The 14,482-nt window shown below is 46.1% G+C and overlaps 6 protein-coding genes across 6 annotated transcripts; 3 read left to right on the forward strand and 3 right to left on the reverse strand.

The window, feature by feature from the left end:
* Positions 1 to 145: 145 nt before the first annotated feature.
* On the forward strand, positions 146 to 2,589 carry F5147DRAFT_667131 (multidrug resistance protein 4). Its single transcript, XM_041435221.1, has 12 exons — positions 146 to 433; positions 486 to 674; positions 728 to 821; positions 871 to 984; positions 1,038 to 1,350; positions 1,406 to 1,413; positions 1,464 to 1,496; positions 1,546 to 1,670; positions 1,731 to 1,819; positions 1,870 to 1,959; positions 2,014 to 2,080; positions 2,138 to 2,589. The coding sequence occupies exons 1-12, from the start codon at positions 242 to 244 to the stop codon at positions 2,318 to 2,320; spliced, it is 1,497 nt and encodes a 498-aa protein (XP_041298966.1). The 5' UTR covers positions 146 to 241; the 3' UTR covers positions 2,321 to 2,589.
* Positions 2,590 to 2,718: 129 nt separating this feature from the next.
* Positions 2,719 to 7,678, reverse strand: F5147DRAFT_757285 (uncharacterized protein; the record flags this gene model as incomplete). The annotated part of the gene is made up of 25 exons (XM_041440371.1): positions 2,719 to 3,110; positions 3,164 to 3,304; positions 3,354 to 3,748; positions 3,800 to 3,869; positions 3,919 to 4,011; positions 4,066 to 4,520; positions 4,571 to 4,627; positions 4,684 to 4,738; positions 4,793 to 4,850; positions 4,968 to 5,319; positions 5,374 to 5,532; positions 5,583 to 5,611; positions 5,663 to 5,669; positions 5,786 to 5,821; positions 5,875 to 6,276; positions 6,331 to 6,409; positions 6,459 to 6,646; positions 6,700 to 6,729; positions 6,787 to 6,831; positions 6,885 to 6,931; positions 6,989 to 7,296; positions 7,352 to 7,458; positions 7,489 to 7,505; positions 7,605 to 7,632; positions 7,663 to 7,678. The coding sequence occupies 25 exons, from the start codon at positions 7,676 to 7,678 to the stop codon at positions 2,967 to 2,969; spliced, it is 3,318 nt and encodes a 1,105-aa protein (XP_041298967.1). The 3' UTR covers positions 2,719 to 2,966.
* A 675-nt stretch (positions 7,679 to 8,353) lies between these two features.
* On the forward strand, positions 8,354 to 10,660 carry F5147DRAFT_565769 (MFS general substrate transporter; the record flags this gene model as incomplete). Its single annotated transcript, XM_041430767.1, has 17 exons — positions 8,354 to 8,491; positions 8,549 to 8,598; positions 8,646 to 8,672; positions 8,723 to 8,784; positions 8,837 to 8,902; positions 8,952 to 9,041; positions 9,086 to 9,156; positions 9,202 to 9,231; positions 9,283 to 9,321; positions 9,371 to 9,647; positions 9,697 to 9,726; positions 9,784 to 9,817; positions 9,882 to 9,969; positions 10,020 to 10,074; positions 10,127 to 10,177; positions 10,233 to 10,318; positions 10,370 to 10,660. 17 exons carry the CDS (start codon positions 8,354 to 8,356, stop codon positions 10,658 to 10,660), a joined length of 1,485 nt encoding a protein of 494 aa, XP_041298968.1.
* A 44-nt stretch (positions 10,661 to 10,704) lies between these two features.
* Positions 10,705 to 11,879, reverse strand: F5147DRAFT_667143 (vesicle transport v-SNARE protein N-terminus-domain-containing protein). The gene is made up of 5 exons (XM_041435222.1): positions 11,647 to 11,879; positions 11,534 to 11,592; positions 11,118 to 11,480; positions 11,005 to 11,066; positions 10,705 to 10,946 (listed from the first exon to the last, which is right to left on the reverse strand). Exons 1-5 carry the CDS (start codon positions 11,753 to 11,755, stop codon positions 10,856 to 10,858), a joined length of 684 nt encoding a protein of 227 aa, XP_041298969.1. The 5' UTR covers positions 11,756 to 11,879; the 3' UTR covers positions 10,705 to 10,855.
* F5147DRAFT_190050 (integral membrane protein DUF106-domain-containing protein) lies at positions 11,867 to 13,062 on the forward strand. Its single transcript, XM_041428483.1, has 5 exons — positions 11,867 to 12,038; positions 12,094 to 12,179; positions 12,237 to 12,526; positions 12,583 to 12,744; positions 12,818 to 13,062. The coding sequence occupies exons 1-5, from the start codon at positions 11,967 to 11,969 to the stop codon at positions 13,015 to 13,017; spliced, it is 810 nt and encodes a 269-aa protein (XP_041298970.1). The 5' UTR covers positions 11,867 to 11,966; the 3' UTR covers positions 13,018 to 13,062.
* Positions 13,063 to 13,143: 81 nt separating this feature from the next.
* On the reverse strand, positions 13,144 to 14,364 carry F5147DRAFT_190053 (EF-hand). The gene is made up of 7 exons (XM_041428484.1): positions 14,140 to 14,364; positions 14,066 to 14,090; positions 13,793 to 14,010; positions 13,575 to 13,708; positions 13,411 to 13,512; positions 13,300 to 13,348; positions 13,144 to 13,250 (listed from the first exon to the last, which is right to left on the reverse strand). The coding sequence occupies exons 1-6, from the start codon at positions 14,201 to 14,203 to the stop codon at positions 13,319 to 13,321; spliced, it is 573 nt and encodes a 190-aa protein (XP_041298971.1). The 5' UTR covers positions 14,204 to 14,364; the 3' UTR covers positions 13,144 to 13,250; positions 13,300 to 13,318.
* Between the last annotated feature and the right edge of the window lie 118 nt (positions 14,365 to 14,482).

The raw sequence follows: 14,482 nt of genomic DNA on the forward strand, positions 1-14,482 counted from the left end.
CCATTCCCTCCATAGCTACCAATATGAGAGAGCCGATCAGGCATCCTCACGCAGGCGGCAGGCCCATGACTCAAATTCGGCTCGGGCCAGATAGATCTCACTTGTCAGCAATTGCAACGTAAACGTTCAGCGGTAAAGCGCAACAGTAATACTTGCTCAGTCAGGTTATCGTCTGCTATTTAAGAGTCTTTCCAGGACATGTGTTATCGTACCTGCCTACCACTCGGTGTAACGCTGGTCCATGTCGGGCTCTCCAACCACCGTTTCTTTTGCTCACCGAAATCATTCGAATGATATTCATGCCATGAAAAGCGATCAAGTCAAGTCTACTACCGACGTCGAGGATACTCACGACAAAGACTACGATTGGGAACTCCACCCTGCGAACCCCAGGAATTGGTCTCCCGCAAAAAAATGGACAACGACTACGCTTGTCAGTTTTTCCATCTGCGACTTCAACTTACGATGACTTATGTCAGTATTAGGTCGCACTGTACACATTTGTTACGCCGTTAGCAAGTTCTATCATGGCACCTGGTTTACTCGACATCGCCGTCAAATTTGATATAACCAATCCAACAGTCATAGCGTTGACTCTAAGTATCTTCCTTCTGTCGTTTGCCATCGGCCCTTTATTTGCGGCACCCTTGTCTGAAGTGTATGGTCGTGTATGGGTGCGTCATGTGCATCCATCAATGAGTCCAGCATTTACCTCAATGGGTTCAAGGTGCTCCACCTAGGAAACCTCTTCTTTTTCTTCTTTAATCTTGGCTGTGCCTTGTCATCCAACACTACATCCTTCATTGTTTTCCGCTTTCTAGGTACGTCTCAGGACATCTCAACCTCCATCTTTTCTCATTCTTTGCAAAGCTGGATTAGCGGGAAGTCCACCCATAGCATGCGGCGGAGGCGTCGTGAGCGACCTCTTTTCGGAACGTGATCGAGCATCAGCTGTTGCATTGTACAGCATCGGACCCTTGATAGGTGGGTCGTATACGGTTTTACATATATTATATGACGTTTACGCATCCCGCAAGGCCCTGCTATCGGTCCCGTTATGGGAGGTTTCATCGCAGAATCAATTGGTATACAATATGTCTTCTATGTCGTTATCGCGATGTCAGGCATTGCCGCGATGATCGGCATTCCTCTCTTGAGAGAAACCTATGCACCACTTATCAGGCTTCGTCTGGATAACATGGCTCTGGATCCCGAAAAGACAACCGTGGGACATCCTACCCTCCAAGGCGAGATGAGCAAATGGGCCTACTTATGGCTCAACCTCAAGCGACCGATCATACTGTTGACCCGGAGTTTTATATGTTTTATCCTGAGCTTGTATATGGCTCTGTAAGTTTAAATCTAATGTCATGCACAAGCGGCTCACTGATGCTCATCTATGCAGGTTATACGGTCAGTACCGCATCAAGTTACATTGAACATGAACTGAGATCATTTGTCAGGTATCTACTACTTGATGTTTTCTACTTTCCCCGGTAAGATCATACCTGCCTACAGGGATCGTCACTAACAATTTTCGCTCAGACCTCTTTTCGAAGGTGTACCACTTCAGCACTGGAATGGGAGGTCTGACGTACCTCGGAACAGGCGTTGGATTTCTAGCCGCCACTTTGTTTGGCGCCAGGGTTTCAGGAAAGATATACATATACGTATGTCAACTTGCCTTCTACCTTGAACGTGCCAACTCACGCGCTGGTTGTTATACCTAGCTTGCTGCCAAAAATGGAGGGCAGGGTAAACCCGAGATGCGCATACCTGCCCTGATATTCGGCTCGTTATTTGTCCCAGTGGGACTATTGTGAGAAAGACACATTTATTCCTGCTCCTATGGGGTCTGACATGTGTTAGTTGGTATGGCTGGTCTGCCCAAGCCGAGGCTCAATTCATGATGCCCATCATTGGTACCGCTATCTTTGGATTCGGTTTGATGACAAGTTTGTGGGTGTGCTCCGGTACATCAGTCTCTTCCACGTCTAATCTCTTGACATGAAGCCTCCCTATTCAACTTTATCTCGTGGATACGTTCACCTATGCTGCAAGCGCTACTGCAGCCGCGTCTGTTAGTCTTTCTTACATTGCCTCTAATTTCGTTGGCGTCCACTGAATACATCATCAGACGTTCCGTTCACTCCTTGGTTTCGCATTCCCTTTGTTTGGAGAACAGATGTTTGCGGCACTCGGCTATGGTGGAGGCAATTCCCTGCTTGCAGGCATTGCCATAGTCATTGGCATACCCTTTCCAGTGTGGATATACTTCGCCGGCGAACGTATGCGCACGAATAGTTCCTTGGCCCGTTGATTTTTCCCTTCTTCTCACCATCGTGAAAGTGTGATAATCCTCAACCCCTTCAGAAGCACCAAGTCACGATAGCCCCAATAGGATTACACCCGCTTACTACATCGTGGAGTGATTCGTGGTTGTTAATAACAGTAGAATCATCGTCCACCTCCGAATCATCTATGGACACTTGTCATGCAGAAATAGTGTATTTTTTCCTTCGTAGAACTACCTATCTGTGTTATGTAATAAAGGAAAATATACTCAAGTGCAGCACTGAGCAGCCAAAATATGGTGGGCGAGTCACGGGTAAGCGGGTGCAGCAATTGCAATGGGCAGAACTTCGGGAAGCCTTTCACAACTTATGTATGTAGAATTCGAAAAGCAGATATCTTATTTTCCACAGCTGATCTATCATTTGGGGAGGAAAGTCTCGCCGGTGATGAAGCCCACCCACCTGTATATTATCATCTTTAGTAGTTTACTGAATGGAAAGTAATGGGTGGACAGCGATAGCTCCTCTGGTATGACGAGTACGAGACTAAAGTCGAAAGCACGATGACTGGAGCTCCGACACAACTGCTAAAGTACTGCAAAGGAGATACACGGAAGACGCCGATGGCAATGCTGAAAGAAATTGAGGAAACGGAGTGACGACGATGATCATCTAGGAGGCCAAAGACACCTTCTCTGCTGCCTGTGACCACATATCCAGCTGTGCCAGCATCTGAGACACTGTTTGGATAATCTGCGATCGCACACGGATATCATCTGGTATGCCTTCCCAAAGCACACTAATTGACACTTCAACCTACAAGAGAGAATGAAGACCGCTAACACCAAGATGAAATCGAAGGGACTGACCTTCTCAGCAAGTTCCCGGAGTGACTCGTTGAGAGCCTCCCCGACGGCCTCAGCTGCAGCCGACAAGCGACCCAGGAGCACCTCTGCTCCACCATAAAAAACGACATGCCTATGTGTGTCAACGTAGTCATGGAACACAGTCTGCAACATGTCAGAAGAGGTCCTAAAATGATACGACTAACATATATACCTTCTGTCGCGCGACACTTCCTTTGCCTCGCTGTCCTGTGGCTCGATCGTAGCCGACTACCAGTTCGGTTTGGACATGAGGAGCGAGACAACGAGATATCTCCTTCTGCTCCCGTACAAGCGCTCCTTCTACGACCTTGACGATTTTCCCTAATGCGAGGTGTACCTCTTCTTGGGAATCGGAACTTCGTGCGCATGCGTGTTCTTTTAATTCAGCCGCTGCGCTCACCTCTACATCTGCGAGCAGCTTCTTGACGCATTCCGTGACGGCAGATGATAATGGGGTGAATAGATCAGACTCGAAGAGCGTTGACCAAGAAGAAGCAATATTCCGGGTGAATGGCGTCAGAAGCTCAACATTGAGGTCACGATGCCAAGACCCGTGGCGACGAAGTGCTAATATCGGGCGAAATCAGTGAGGGTGTGGGTGCGGACTGGAACACTCACTGGCTCGATAGGTATTCCAATGCATGGACTGTGCAAACCTGTCGACGCATTGGACTGCACCTTGCGCAGCCTGTGGAATGTCATCAGATGATAAACTGATACAATGCAACAGTATTCACTTTGACTGCACCCGCTCGGCACTTGTCTTCAAGGCCATCATGAAACAGACCTTGCAAATCCGAGACGCATCTTTCGACACATGCATCAAAATCCTACAATGAAATGTGAGTTGTACAGAAAGCAAAAGTCAATGCAAACGACCTTACTTTCACCAGCCGAGGTGTGATTCCTGTAGGTTCACCATAAGGATCCACTTTTATGCGCGAGGTATTGTTCATCGTGGACTTGAATCCCTTCAGGCCTGGAATATCAAAGTGATCAGCCTTCATCCCCACATCATACAGTGCCGGACCCTGACCACCCTGTACTGATTCCCATTTCTCACGAAGGGCTTTGCTGTCTGCAAGAATCACATCACTAATACCATCAGTATACGCCCGCACCGAGTTTGCAAATATTTTTAATTGCAGATGGTATTGTTTCGCAGCACGATGTTGATTACCAATGGCTAACCGGTGGCACCATTGTTGTAGGGCGGGGACCCCGGTGTCGGCAATGTTAGAGAAACATGATGGGTCTCCGTCACGATCTATTCGTCGTGTTATCCGGACATAATCACGGGACGAGCAAGTGAACACTTCAAGGTCAACCTCGTCATAATCTAAGTAAATTTTTAGCATCATAATTTTTTTGAATTAGTGTGAAACTTACTGCGCAGATTCTGAGTTGGATCAAAAGCCTCTGGGTCTCGCTCCTCGGCAGTGGCATCTGCATCATGTGGACCAACTTAGCTGATTCTTCAAAGACGGCAAGTCATTACCAACCATCAAAAAGTTTCAGCCCGACACGGAAATCTTCCTTTAAAGCATTGCGGGAAAACTTCAAGTTGTTGTCGTCAGGAAGAAATAGATTGAAAAGAGTCACGAGACAAACCTCCGAACGCTTTAGAGAACAAAATGTACTCTGGTCACGCCGCGCTTCCATCTCTTTCCTCATGAGGTCATCAAGGGCATCCTTGATGATTCATCTGTGCCTTCCGTGCGTTGTCGAGTTCTTCAAATGCAGCTTTGATAGATTTCTGGGCTTCGTCGATCTTCGCATCGAGAACCTTGACTGTAACCTCTTCCTCTGGCTCATCTTCGATGCCGTCGTCATGCTGCGTGTCCTCCTTTCTTGCTCTTCTTCAACTGATTTCTGCCCTCCACACGCGTCATCGACATCCATGTCGCTATCACTAGTATCATCTTCTGAGTCTTGTTCAAAGGTGCTGCTCTTTAAACGCTTAGCTGGCCCAGATTCCTTGCTGCGAGTATTCTTTCGCTTCTTGCCTACGCTCTGGGTTGTCTGGCGTGCTGTTGCAGTCAACTGTGGCATAAGCATTGTACCGTTCGCGAGTGCTGTCTTGTCTTCCTGGCATTGCTGTATAACGGCTTGGAGTCGTTTGAGCCACCCGTCGATAACTATGAAATTCAAGTAAGTACATTATCCGAGTCACAGGAACAAAACATTCATACCTTTGGCCTGCAACTCTGCATCAGCCTTTTCTAGTTTGAGCTCAGCTGTTTCCTCCATGCATGAAATGATGCAATGTTTGATTTTCTCTAGCGCAGGGTCGTCCTCGAGATCCAAGGCAGTGATAACCTCCGAACAAGCTATATCGTCACACTTGGTAGCTGAGGTATATAATTTTAGCAAGAATTCGATCAGTTGCGCTCTAACGAACCGATGAAAGTGATGGTGTGGGCATCATAGCTAACCAACAAATAAGAAATTCATCGCATGAGTGAAGAATAGATCACTCACTTGCCGTCTAAACAATGAATGACAACAGCCTACATTGAGCTACCTTAGAGCAATCGTACTAGGAAGAACTTACCCACTGAGGACAACTGTTAGCCTATTCCCAAGGGGGTGAAGAAGACATACTCATCAGCTGTGTTCTGAAAGCTTCACCAAGAAGATCTATTTCCGAAAACATTGGAATTGTGGCACAGGTGTGGAGTTGAAACAGATACCTCGAGCGGTCTTGTCATCTACTGCACGGGTGATAGGCGCGAGAATCCAGATACAGTTGCACTTCTTCATGTAGTCCTTCGCAACGCGATTCCTTGCAGGATTAACATCGGCGACACCAGGTAAATCAACTAAGATAGCACCGGTGGAAAGAGCCCAGGCATTGCACTGTATATTCACCTGACGAATCAGAGGCCATAGAGCTGTGTCGTGGTCTTCCTTTTCCTCGGCGTTGATGACTAAGTTATCAGAAGCACCGGTCTTTTTACCCTTCTGAGTCTTGTTCTTTTTACCCTGTCGTTTCTGGCCTGTGGAAGAATCAACATATCTCGCAATTTTTTGGGCAAAGCTACTTGAATCGTCCGCTGATATCTTCCTCGTAGTGCCCAAGATGTGGACAATATCTGCAGAGGATCCAAGTCAGCATACTTTATAGTGACAAGCTTAGGGATGTGCACTTGTATTGTAGGCCAACATCTGATCAGCGGTCATATCAACAAGTTGAGGTAGAGTTACCGATGGGTATACAGCATGGACCTGAGTATGAATGATATACTAAGACACCAAAAAACCTCATAACTCTTACCTTATACCATGCAACCTCTACATCACCATGTAGGTCAGTAGTGCGCTTCAGATTACTACCTTCAGCCTTAATGTCATCGAGTAGGACAGTAAGTTCCTCTCTCCATTCGGCCTCAGAAAGGAACAACACATCTGCATTAATTGTGGGTGCAGTGTGATATGAAATTTCGGTGACTACAGAGGTACAGGCTGCAAATTGGCTCAGTGATCAAATCTTATATAGTGAAAGAAATCAACTTTACCTCTCATGCCACTCGTGGGAACAACGTCGACTACAGAAAAATATCAAAATAGACATGATAGGGGCATACACCAAAGTGACCGCTTACCATCTAACAGTGCATTTATGGTTGATGATTTCCCGGCTCCAGTTGCTACAGGATACAGGCTTCAGTCAAAACACATGTTAGAAGCAATGAATACGCACCACCACAGACAGCTATCATCGTAGTTGGACTAACTTGGTTGAGGAGACTGTGATGGTTTTCATTTCTGACCTCACAGAGTCACACGAGGTATGGGATAACATACCTATCTATTTCACGGAGCCAAACATCCTTACGGAGCTTGCTACTGCCAAGTTCAAGTTTTTCGATACCAAGCTTCAGTGTCTTCACCATGCCAAGTCCTTCATGAAGTGCTTTTTCAGGGGTGTATGGAATTTCGTCAGCAAGGTCATAGAGTTGATATAATGTCGGCTCGATCACAGGCTCCACTTTGATATTAGGAGCTGCCAGTGAGCCTGAGAGTGGTGTATCGTCATGTGCCGAGTCAGAGAATGAAACTTTAGATAGTTCTTCAGTAGGTTCTATTTTGACAAGTGGACGAGGTGCCACTGACTGCTCATGGAGTTAACTTAAGTTGAAGTATGAAACCATAATATTGTGAACTCACTGATCGCGACACGCTTCCCATTTTCTTTGAATTTGGGCGCGTGAATGAACAGATTTGTACGTCCAACAGCGCGCGTGAACCTTGAGCGGAGTTTGTCTCGCGTGACACTTCGCGTTCGTGACAAAGTTAAAGCTCACCCACTTCATTGAAGTACCTACATAATTTACAAAGGTCCAGCTGTGCTTCATATCGGTTTGAAATTGTTGCGGTGGTCAATGATCGCATTTCAAGTGCAACATCTGTTTCAACTTACAGTAAACTATTCCTTATATCCAGGTTGTCTAGAGCATGATGCCAAGTACTACACGAACTTGCAAGAACGTGCATGATTGAGCGTAGTGAGTCTCATCATACGGTTTGGCTGTCGTATACGAGCGGGAAAATAGGGTCGCAAGAAAACGGGGGTTGTTGGAGTATGACGTTCGTGGGTAGCCGTCTATATCCGTGTACACATTCGATGATTTGACTAGGACCTCCGCGACTCGGATGTGTCGTGGTCGTGGTTGATGGCTCATATTTGAATTCTAGTCCTCCATATCCTGCCAACCTATGAGCTTGATAGGAGATACTTTCATTCGCATGCAAAAGAAAAGCAGAAGCAACATGCCTTACTGATTTCTACATAAAAAAAGATGAGTTTCCTTGTTCATTTGCAGTAGAATTCTGGTCGAATTCGATGTCACGCAACTTCCGCGACCTACAGTCAAGGGTTCTTTTTGAATCTACGAACAACTCTTGACGTTTCTCGGTACCAATGACATCCCTTCAGTGACCATGCTACACTGTCTTGTGCTCCTAAAATATGCCTTATCGTGATTTAATGCGCAACTCTATTCGTGGCCTTATCGCATTGGTGCTTATCATGCTGCGGCGCCTCAGGCTTGTGGATATCTAGCATGAATGACTTGGACAACCGTGATCCCTCATTCACGGTTCTTCTTCCAACTCTCCGGACCTGAGAAGACAGCCCGAGGCCATATGTTCTGCGCAACGAATCGGGTTATGGATCCAGAAAAAGAGACATCTCGTGAAGAAATTGCGGATTCTCCGCTCTTCAAAGGAGATGAAGCGCTTCGACTAGTGGGAACTCAAGCACAGAAGTTCAATGAAGAATATAATCGAAGACTCAGGAACAAACTCGTACATCCATACAGTGGTCATTACAATATACTACCGACCTTGCTGACAGATTGATAGGACAAGGTTATTATTCCAATAACTGCTGCGGTTTACTTCACCCAGTTTTTGTGAGAAAGCCTTAATTTTTGCTTATCTGGTTTTGACATTCTGAAAGGGACAAAACATCGCTCAATTATGCGAGGTCAGTAACTGAAGGTTGTCTCGAGGATGCTCAACATTATGTTTACATAGTATCATGGGGTTTCCGGTAACTGGACAGAACTATAATTTAGTTTCAATGGCGTTCTATCTTGGTAAATATGAGTCCTTTCAAATGTTCTTGCGTTAACTATATTATATCCACAGGTTTTATAATTTGGGAATTCCCCACAGTATATATCGCTCAGAAGCTCAGGCTTGGGAAATACCTTGGTGAGTTGATACTTATCCTAGATGTGGATAAAAACCAGAACAATATCAGGCGTGAATGTTATCATATGGGGCATCGTGCTACTGTGCCATGCGTTTGCGAATTCCTTTCATGCCTTCTTCGCGCTTCGGTTTATTCTCGGTGCGTAGATATTCGTCTAGCTGACTTTCGCTAAAATCAGGCAGGGATGTGCGAGAGCTGTGTGTCTCCTATCCTGATATCGATAATATCGATGTTTTATAGGAAAAATGAACAAGTGAGTGGTCAATGATTTTGCCTGTGGTGAAACTGATTTGTGCAGGGAATTCGCATTGCATATTTTTACACAATGGTCGGTAGCTTTCTTTTCCATTTCTTTTTTTTGCTGAAGGCGACATAATAGCTTGGTTTTACTCAGGTCTTCGGAGGCTTCGTAGCTTATGTATGTAATGCGACATCACACTAAGAGGGCTGGGCTTACTGATTGGCAGGGAATCTCATTTTACAACGGAGGCGCCATGGCACCATACAAGATTGTCTACTACCTCCTTGGTGGCCTTGCAATCCTCGTTGGTATACTCGTATTAGCGTGCTTACCAGATTCGCCTGTCAATGCCTGGATGCTTACGGAGGAGGAGCGCATTGCGTCCCTAGAACGGGTCAGGGATGACCAGGGTGGTACGGAGAACAGGGAGTTCAAGAAAGAACAAGTCATCGAGACACTTCTGGATGTCCGAACTTGGTTAATCGTGCTTGCAACCATGCTTAGTGGGTATCTATCGCGACATTACCCGTGCACGCCTCACTCTTGTTTCAGCCGATATCCCTAGCGGCGGTCTCACTAACTGTAAGTCATCTCTGCCTTGACGACATGGCTTCATGAGCTTGCTCATGGCCAGCCTAGTCAGCAATATTATCATAAAGAATTTCGGATATACGTGAGGCCACATCAAAGGGTAATCTGTCGCAGTAACTAATGATTTCTCCCCATCCTCTCGACAGATCAAGGCAGACTTTGATTCTTGCCACTCCCGCTGGAATTGTGGAGGTTATCTCAGTGGTGGTCTGCGGTTATTATTCTGATAAAAAGGTGATGCCCTGCATGACTGAAATTGGGGCCGCACTCATCGACAAATATAGGGAGAACGCATGTTACCAGTGATTTATGCAACTCTCCCAACCCTTCTTGGCGTCGGTAAAATTATCCTTCGTTTGTAGCAACCCGAAGAAGGCTGATCACCTTCCAGCGCTGATGATTGGCTTCAACGATAGTGGACAGAAGGGAGTTTTACTATTTGGTGAGCATTGATCGACGCAGTCATCATGCACGTCAAAAGATGACATGATTTGCAGGTTCATATCTCATAGGCTCGTTTGGAAGCACATTATCTACGATCTATGCATACAATGCCAGTAACACCAGTGGTTACACGAAGAAGGTATGCCAGGTATACCTTTGTCTCTGGGCACTGCCTGACATGGTTCGACAGCTCACCATCAACGCGCTCACCATGGTCTTTTTCTGCGTTGGAAACATCATTGGCACTGAAATTTTCCAACCTAAAGATGCACCGGCATATATCCCAGGCAAGGCTGCTATCATGGTTCTGCTTTCAACCCAGATCGGAGTAGCATATCTTCTGCGCCACATTAATGTGAAGCTAAATATTAAACGACGAGCGATGATAGAAGAGATTAAGAGGGAGAAGGGTTGGACCGATGACGACGTTCAGAAGGAAAAGGAGCGTCGTGCATTCGCCGACATGACAGACAAACAGTAAGTAAGATCTAGTGGAAGTGGACTCAGGCTCAAAGTGCTGGCAGGAATGTATTCTTCCAGTATGTAAACTGATAGCAGGACCATCTAGCACATCACAAGTCACTGAACCGAAGCTTGTGAAAATATACTATGCATAAATACAATGTCTGTAGACATATGACAAGGGGTAATGCAACAACCATAAATTAACACCGGTTTACCGGAAAACTTTTTCCCATAGAATGATTGCAATTATCAGGACTAGGACAACAATGATAGCAGCGGTGACGACACGTTGTTGGTACATCCTGTATAACACATATTAGGCGCATGGTTTAAGAACACCTACAGCAGTATTAAACTAACCGTCTAATCATCTTCTTCAAAGTGCCTGAGGCTCGGTCAATGGCAGTGTCAGCGGTGCGAAGCTAGTAAGGCACGGGGTAAGTAATGATCAAGAATCAAGGGACAAGACACACGGTATCTCTGGAATTCTCGATTTGCTCTCGTTGCGTTCTGAGATTCATTAATATCTCAGCACCCTGGTCTTCTGTCTCAAGGGCAATGCGTTGTGATTCTTGTAACCGTCTTGTACCATCCTCGAGAGTGGAGGTCCCCGCAAGCAGGCGGGTACGATCACTGGTGGGCCCATAGGGCTCGTCTGATGTGGGTGTGCCCACTCTGCCAGATGAAAGAAGTTCCGCCCTGGACACTTGAGAATGGATATCCTTGGAAAGCTTCTTGAACCGCACTAGGTCTCCCTTGGCAGTTTTGAGGCGGTTTTGGTACTGTGGCTTTATGGACTGGGGTATCCCCTGGATTTCTATCTCCATTTGCGATATCTACGAGTGACCATTTAGATCTGACTTCAGTGCCAGTCTGGGCGTAAACTAACCATTTCGTCGGCCTCATCCAGCTCCATTTCCACTCTTCTGAGTGCTGCTCTACGCTGTTCTGTGCAAATAACTCTGATAAAACGACGAACTAAGACTAGGAACTGCTACGTACCACCACGCTCATCCTTGCCTTCTCCGTCAAGTTTTGATCGAATGCTGTCAATGATTTGTCTGAAATCCTGTTCATATGAGTCAAATAGCGCAGTCGGGGAGTTGTCCATGGTTTCTGCTACCCCACAAGGGTCAATAGAAGCACGACTCTGGAAGGAGCTGAGGGAACGTCAATGGCGGACAGTGAGAGCGAACGTCAACTGCGCACGTCGCATGTCGATAGTTGTCTCAAAAAGGAAATCTTCTCTCTGAATCATTCCAACACGTCGAGGTCGCTGCAGCTCGTATTCTTGACACACTCCAGTCCTTTTACGCATAGCAATGGATAGGCTTTCATTATACTTGGATCCCCAGATTCGGGACTGGGTCCTCTTTCCAATTACTCTTGTAATGGTGAGTTTGGTTTAACCATCACTGCGGTGCAAGTGTTTACTATGTGTGCGGCTAGATATTGGTCGGAATACTGCGCCATTATGTGGTGATTCTTTTGCAGTCTCCACCGAAAAAGCTCTCGCGAGCTGCAACCCGTGAGCAGTAAGTGACCCTTATCTTGTTTCCCCGATATCTCTTTAACACAGTGACCTGCAATAGGCGTGCTCTGACGCGCTCCCAGATTCTCCGAGCCACGTCCTCAAATTCTCCGATACCACCAGCATTTTACAAATCTATCTCACAGCATCTTTCTGAGGCCTACAAAGCCGGAACGTACCTGAAGGACGGACCGCCCAAAGCTGACGCGCCGTCATCTGCTCCCAATCCTCTGTCAGACCCTGCCGCCATGGACGGCATGATGGCCGGCATGAAAACCCAAATGGTCATGATGGTCCCACAGATGGTTATTATGGGCTGGATCAACTTCTTCTTCCAAGGCTTCGTCCTAAGTGCGTGATTTCCCCATAACGCTTCAATAGAGCACTCCGACCTGAAGATCCCTCAGTTAAACTACCTTTCCCCTTGACGCTGGGCTTCAAGTCCATGCTTCAGCGTGGTATCGATACTCCTGATATGGATGTTCGGTGGGTTTCATCACTGTCGTGGTATTTCCTCAACTTTTTCGGCTTGAACGGCCTTTATCGACTTATCCTTGGCGGTGACAATGGTACGCGCCTCCGTTTATTTCCTGTGTTTTCTATCTAGTTGTCTGATGCTGGTGTCCGGATCTTCTTTTTTAGGTGCTGATTCATCGCGTGATATGACTGCGTCACCTTTTGCGGCCATGGGCAATGCGCAGCCCGGACAGCCACAAGATTTCAACAAACTTTTCAAGGCAGAGCGGGATAATCTCGAGTTCGCTGAGGGTCTTCACAACTGGGTGGGTGAAAACATGGACATCAAGATTCTACGAAAGTATGGGAAGCTAGCTGCCTTATGATTCTAAGTAGTTGATTATCACGTTGGCTATGCAAGATTCTAGCCTTGAGATGCGAATAAAAATATGCGGCACCGGAACCTGGTCTCCCGCTACATCGATGAAGGTAGACAGATCCGGCCATAGCGTAGAGTAAAGTATAGTGTGCGAAAGGCTTGGTCTTGATTTCCGTGAGCTGAACGACCCACAAGATGCATCTGGAATACACAGGAAAGTATATTAGGAGAAAATTTTAGCTGTGGAAATGAATCAGTGGTGGTTGAGAAGTAAAAATAATCCGCTTGCATGAATGCCAGCATCATGATCATACGAGACCGTCGTATAGCGATAATGCCTATAAAAAGATTGAATAAACTTGGTTAGGGGACTGATCATGTGGAGACCCTGAGTGCTCACCTGAACGATAGTCGGGTCTTGTTTACTGCCTTCGACGAATTCATCGTACGTGAGCTGTGCGTCCTTGTCTCGGTCCATATTCCTGAAGATCTTATCTACTCGCTGTGTATTTGGGATAGTGAGCGGAGACATTTCATGAAAGCGGAGTAGTTTGTCAAACGAACCTTTTCAGGAGTATCCTCATCGGCAGGAAGTTTGACCATTTGTCCAGTCATCTTGTATATGGACGTTACGATCTGTAACATCTCATCATAGGTGATGAAACCATCTTTGTCTATATCGTACAACTGAAAAGCCCCTGGAGGAAAGTGAGTAAGAATTAGGTCAAATGTGAAACGTCATGAGGGGTCGGTATCAAAATGAAGTGGGGAAGTGTACGTACACTTGAGCTTCTCGTCTAATCGGCCGCGGCTCGTGACACTGAGAGCGCATATGAACTCCTTGAAGTCAATAGTACCATTTTTGTTCTCGTCAAATACGTTGAAGACGTAGTCTGCAAAATCTCCTGGGTCCCCGAATGGAAAGAATTGTTTATATATACGACTGAATTCAGTCTTGTCCAGCTGGCCGGATGGACAATCCTTGAGAAAGCCCTTATACCTGTAGTGCGATTAAGATGAAACGCACGCCACAAGAGACGATAAATAGAAAGAACCATTGCTGTAGCTCTCTCTTGTCGACTATGGTAAAGTATCAGATGGAATCGATATAAGATATTTCGGAACTGACAATAAGTGTTCTTTTGTAGATCTGCGAGTTGCTCCGGTGAAAGTTTGCTCTGAGATTTGCCCATGGTTGGTTGGTTGTTCTGGATGAGATTGACTGTGTGGTTTATAAAGAAGAACGGGTTAGGCTACGTTGCGGCCACCGTGACCAAGTGTTGCTGGCAAGGTGGATGGCTTCCATAGAGAACACCCTAGCTAATCTAAGCGCTGGAAGGCCGAGAACCGTTTCACACGAGCTTCTAGAAATCCAGAAGAAAAAAAATACGAAATTAGAATTGATTGTAAATTTGATTAGGAGATTGTGCTTAATTTGTCGAATTTATGATATAATTTTATAGAATAACCGT

The sequence above is a fragment of the Suillus discolor genome (assembly GCF_016758755.1).
Source record: "Suillus discolor strain FC423 chromosome Unknown F5147scaffold_3, whole genome shotgun sequence".
In the NCBI taxonomy this organism is placed as follows: domain Eukaryota; kingdom Fungi; phylum Basidiomycota; class Agaricomycetes; order Boletales; family Suillaceae; genus Suillus; species Suillus discolor.

What these genes read in the sequence shown, in the direction of transcription:
- F5147DRAFT_190053 (XM_041428484.1), bottom strand. Translation starts at nt 14,203, where the DNA reads ATGGGCAAATCTCAGAGCAAACTTTCACCGGAGCAACTCGCAGATCTA. An exon ending in TCTACAAAAGAACACTTATT is followed by an intron (nt 14,091 to 14,139) that starts GTCAGTTCCGAA and finishes ACTTTACCATAG; the next exon opens with TCGACAAGAGAGAGCTACAG. An exon ending in AAGAGAGAGCTACAGCAATG is followed by an intron (nt 14,011 to 14,065) that starts GTTCTTTCTATT and finishes ATCGCACTACAG; the next exon opens with GTATAAGGGCTTTCTCAAGG.
- F5147DRAFT_190050 (XM_041428483.1), top strand. Translation starts at nt 11,967, where the DNA reads ATGGATAGGCTTTCATTATACTTGGATCCCCAGATTCGGGACTGGGTC. An exon ending in CGAGCTGCAACCCGTGAGCA is followed by an intron (nt 12,180 to 12,236) that starts GTAAGTGACCCT and finishes GACCTGCAATAG; the next exon opens with GCGTGCTCTGACGCGCTCCC. An exon ending in TATCCTTGGCGGTGACAATG is followed by an intron (nt 12,745 to 12,817) that starts GTACGCGCCTCC and finishes CTTCTTTTTTAG; the next exon opens with GTGCTGATTCATCGCGTGAT.
- F5147DRAFT_667143 (XM_041435222.1), bottom strand. Translation starts at nt 11,755, where the DNA reads ATGGACAACTCCCCGACTGCGCTATTTGACTCATATGAACAGGATTTC. An exon ending in TGGATGAGGCCGACGAAATG is followed by an intron (nt 11,481 to 11,533) that starts GTTAGTTTACGC and finishes GGTCACTCGTAG; the next exon opens with ATATCGCAAATGGAGATAGA. An exon ending in TCGAGAATTCCAGAGATACC is followed by an intron (nt 11,067 to 11,117) that starts GTGTGTCTTGTC and finishes GTGCCTTACTAG; the next exon opens with CTTCGCACCGCTGACACTGC.
- F5147DRAFT_667131 (XM_041435221.1), top strand. Translation starts at nt 242, where the DNA reads ATGTCGGGCTCTCCAACCACCGTTTCTTTTGCTCACCGAAATCATTCG. An exon ending in AAGTGTATGGTCGTGTATGG is followed by an intron (nt 675 to 727) that starts GTGCGTCATGTG and finishes AATGGGTTCAAG; the next exon opens with GTGCTCCACCTAGGAAACCT. An exon ending in CAGGAAAGATATACATATAC is followed by an intron (nt 1,671 to 1,730) that starts GTATGTCAACTT and finishes TGTTATACCTAG; the next exon opens with CTTGCTGCCAAAAATGGAGG.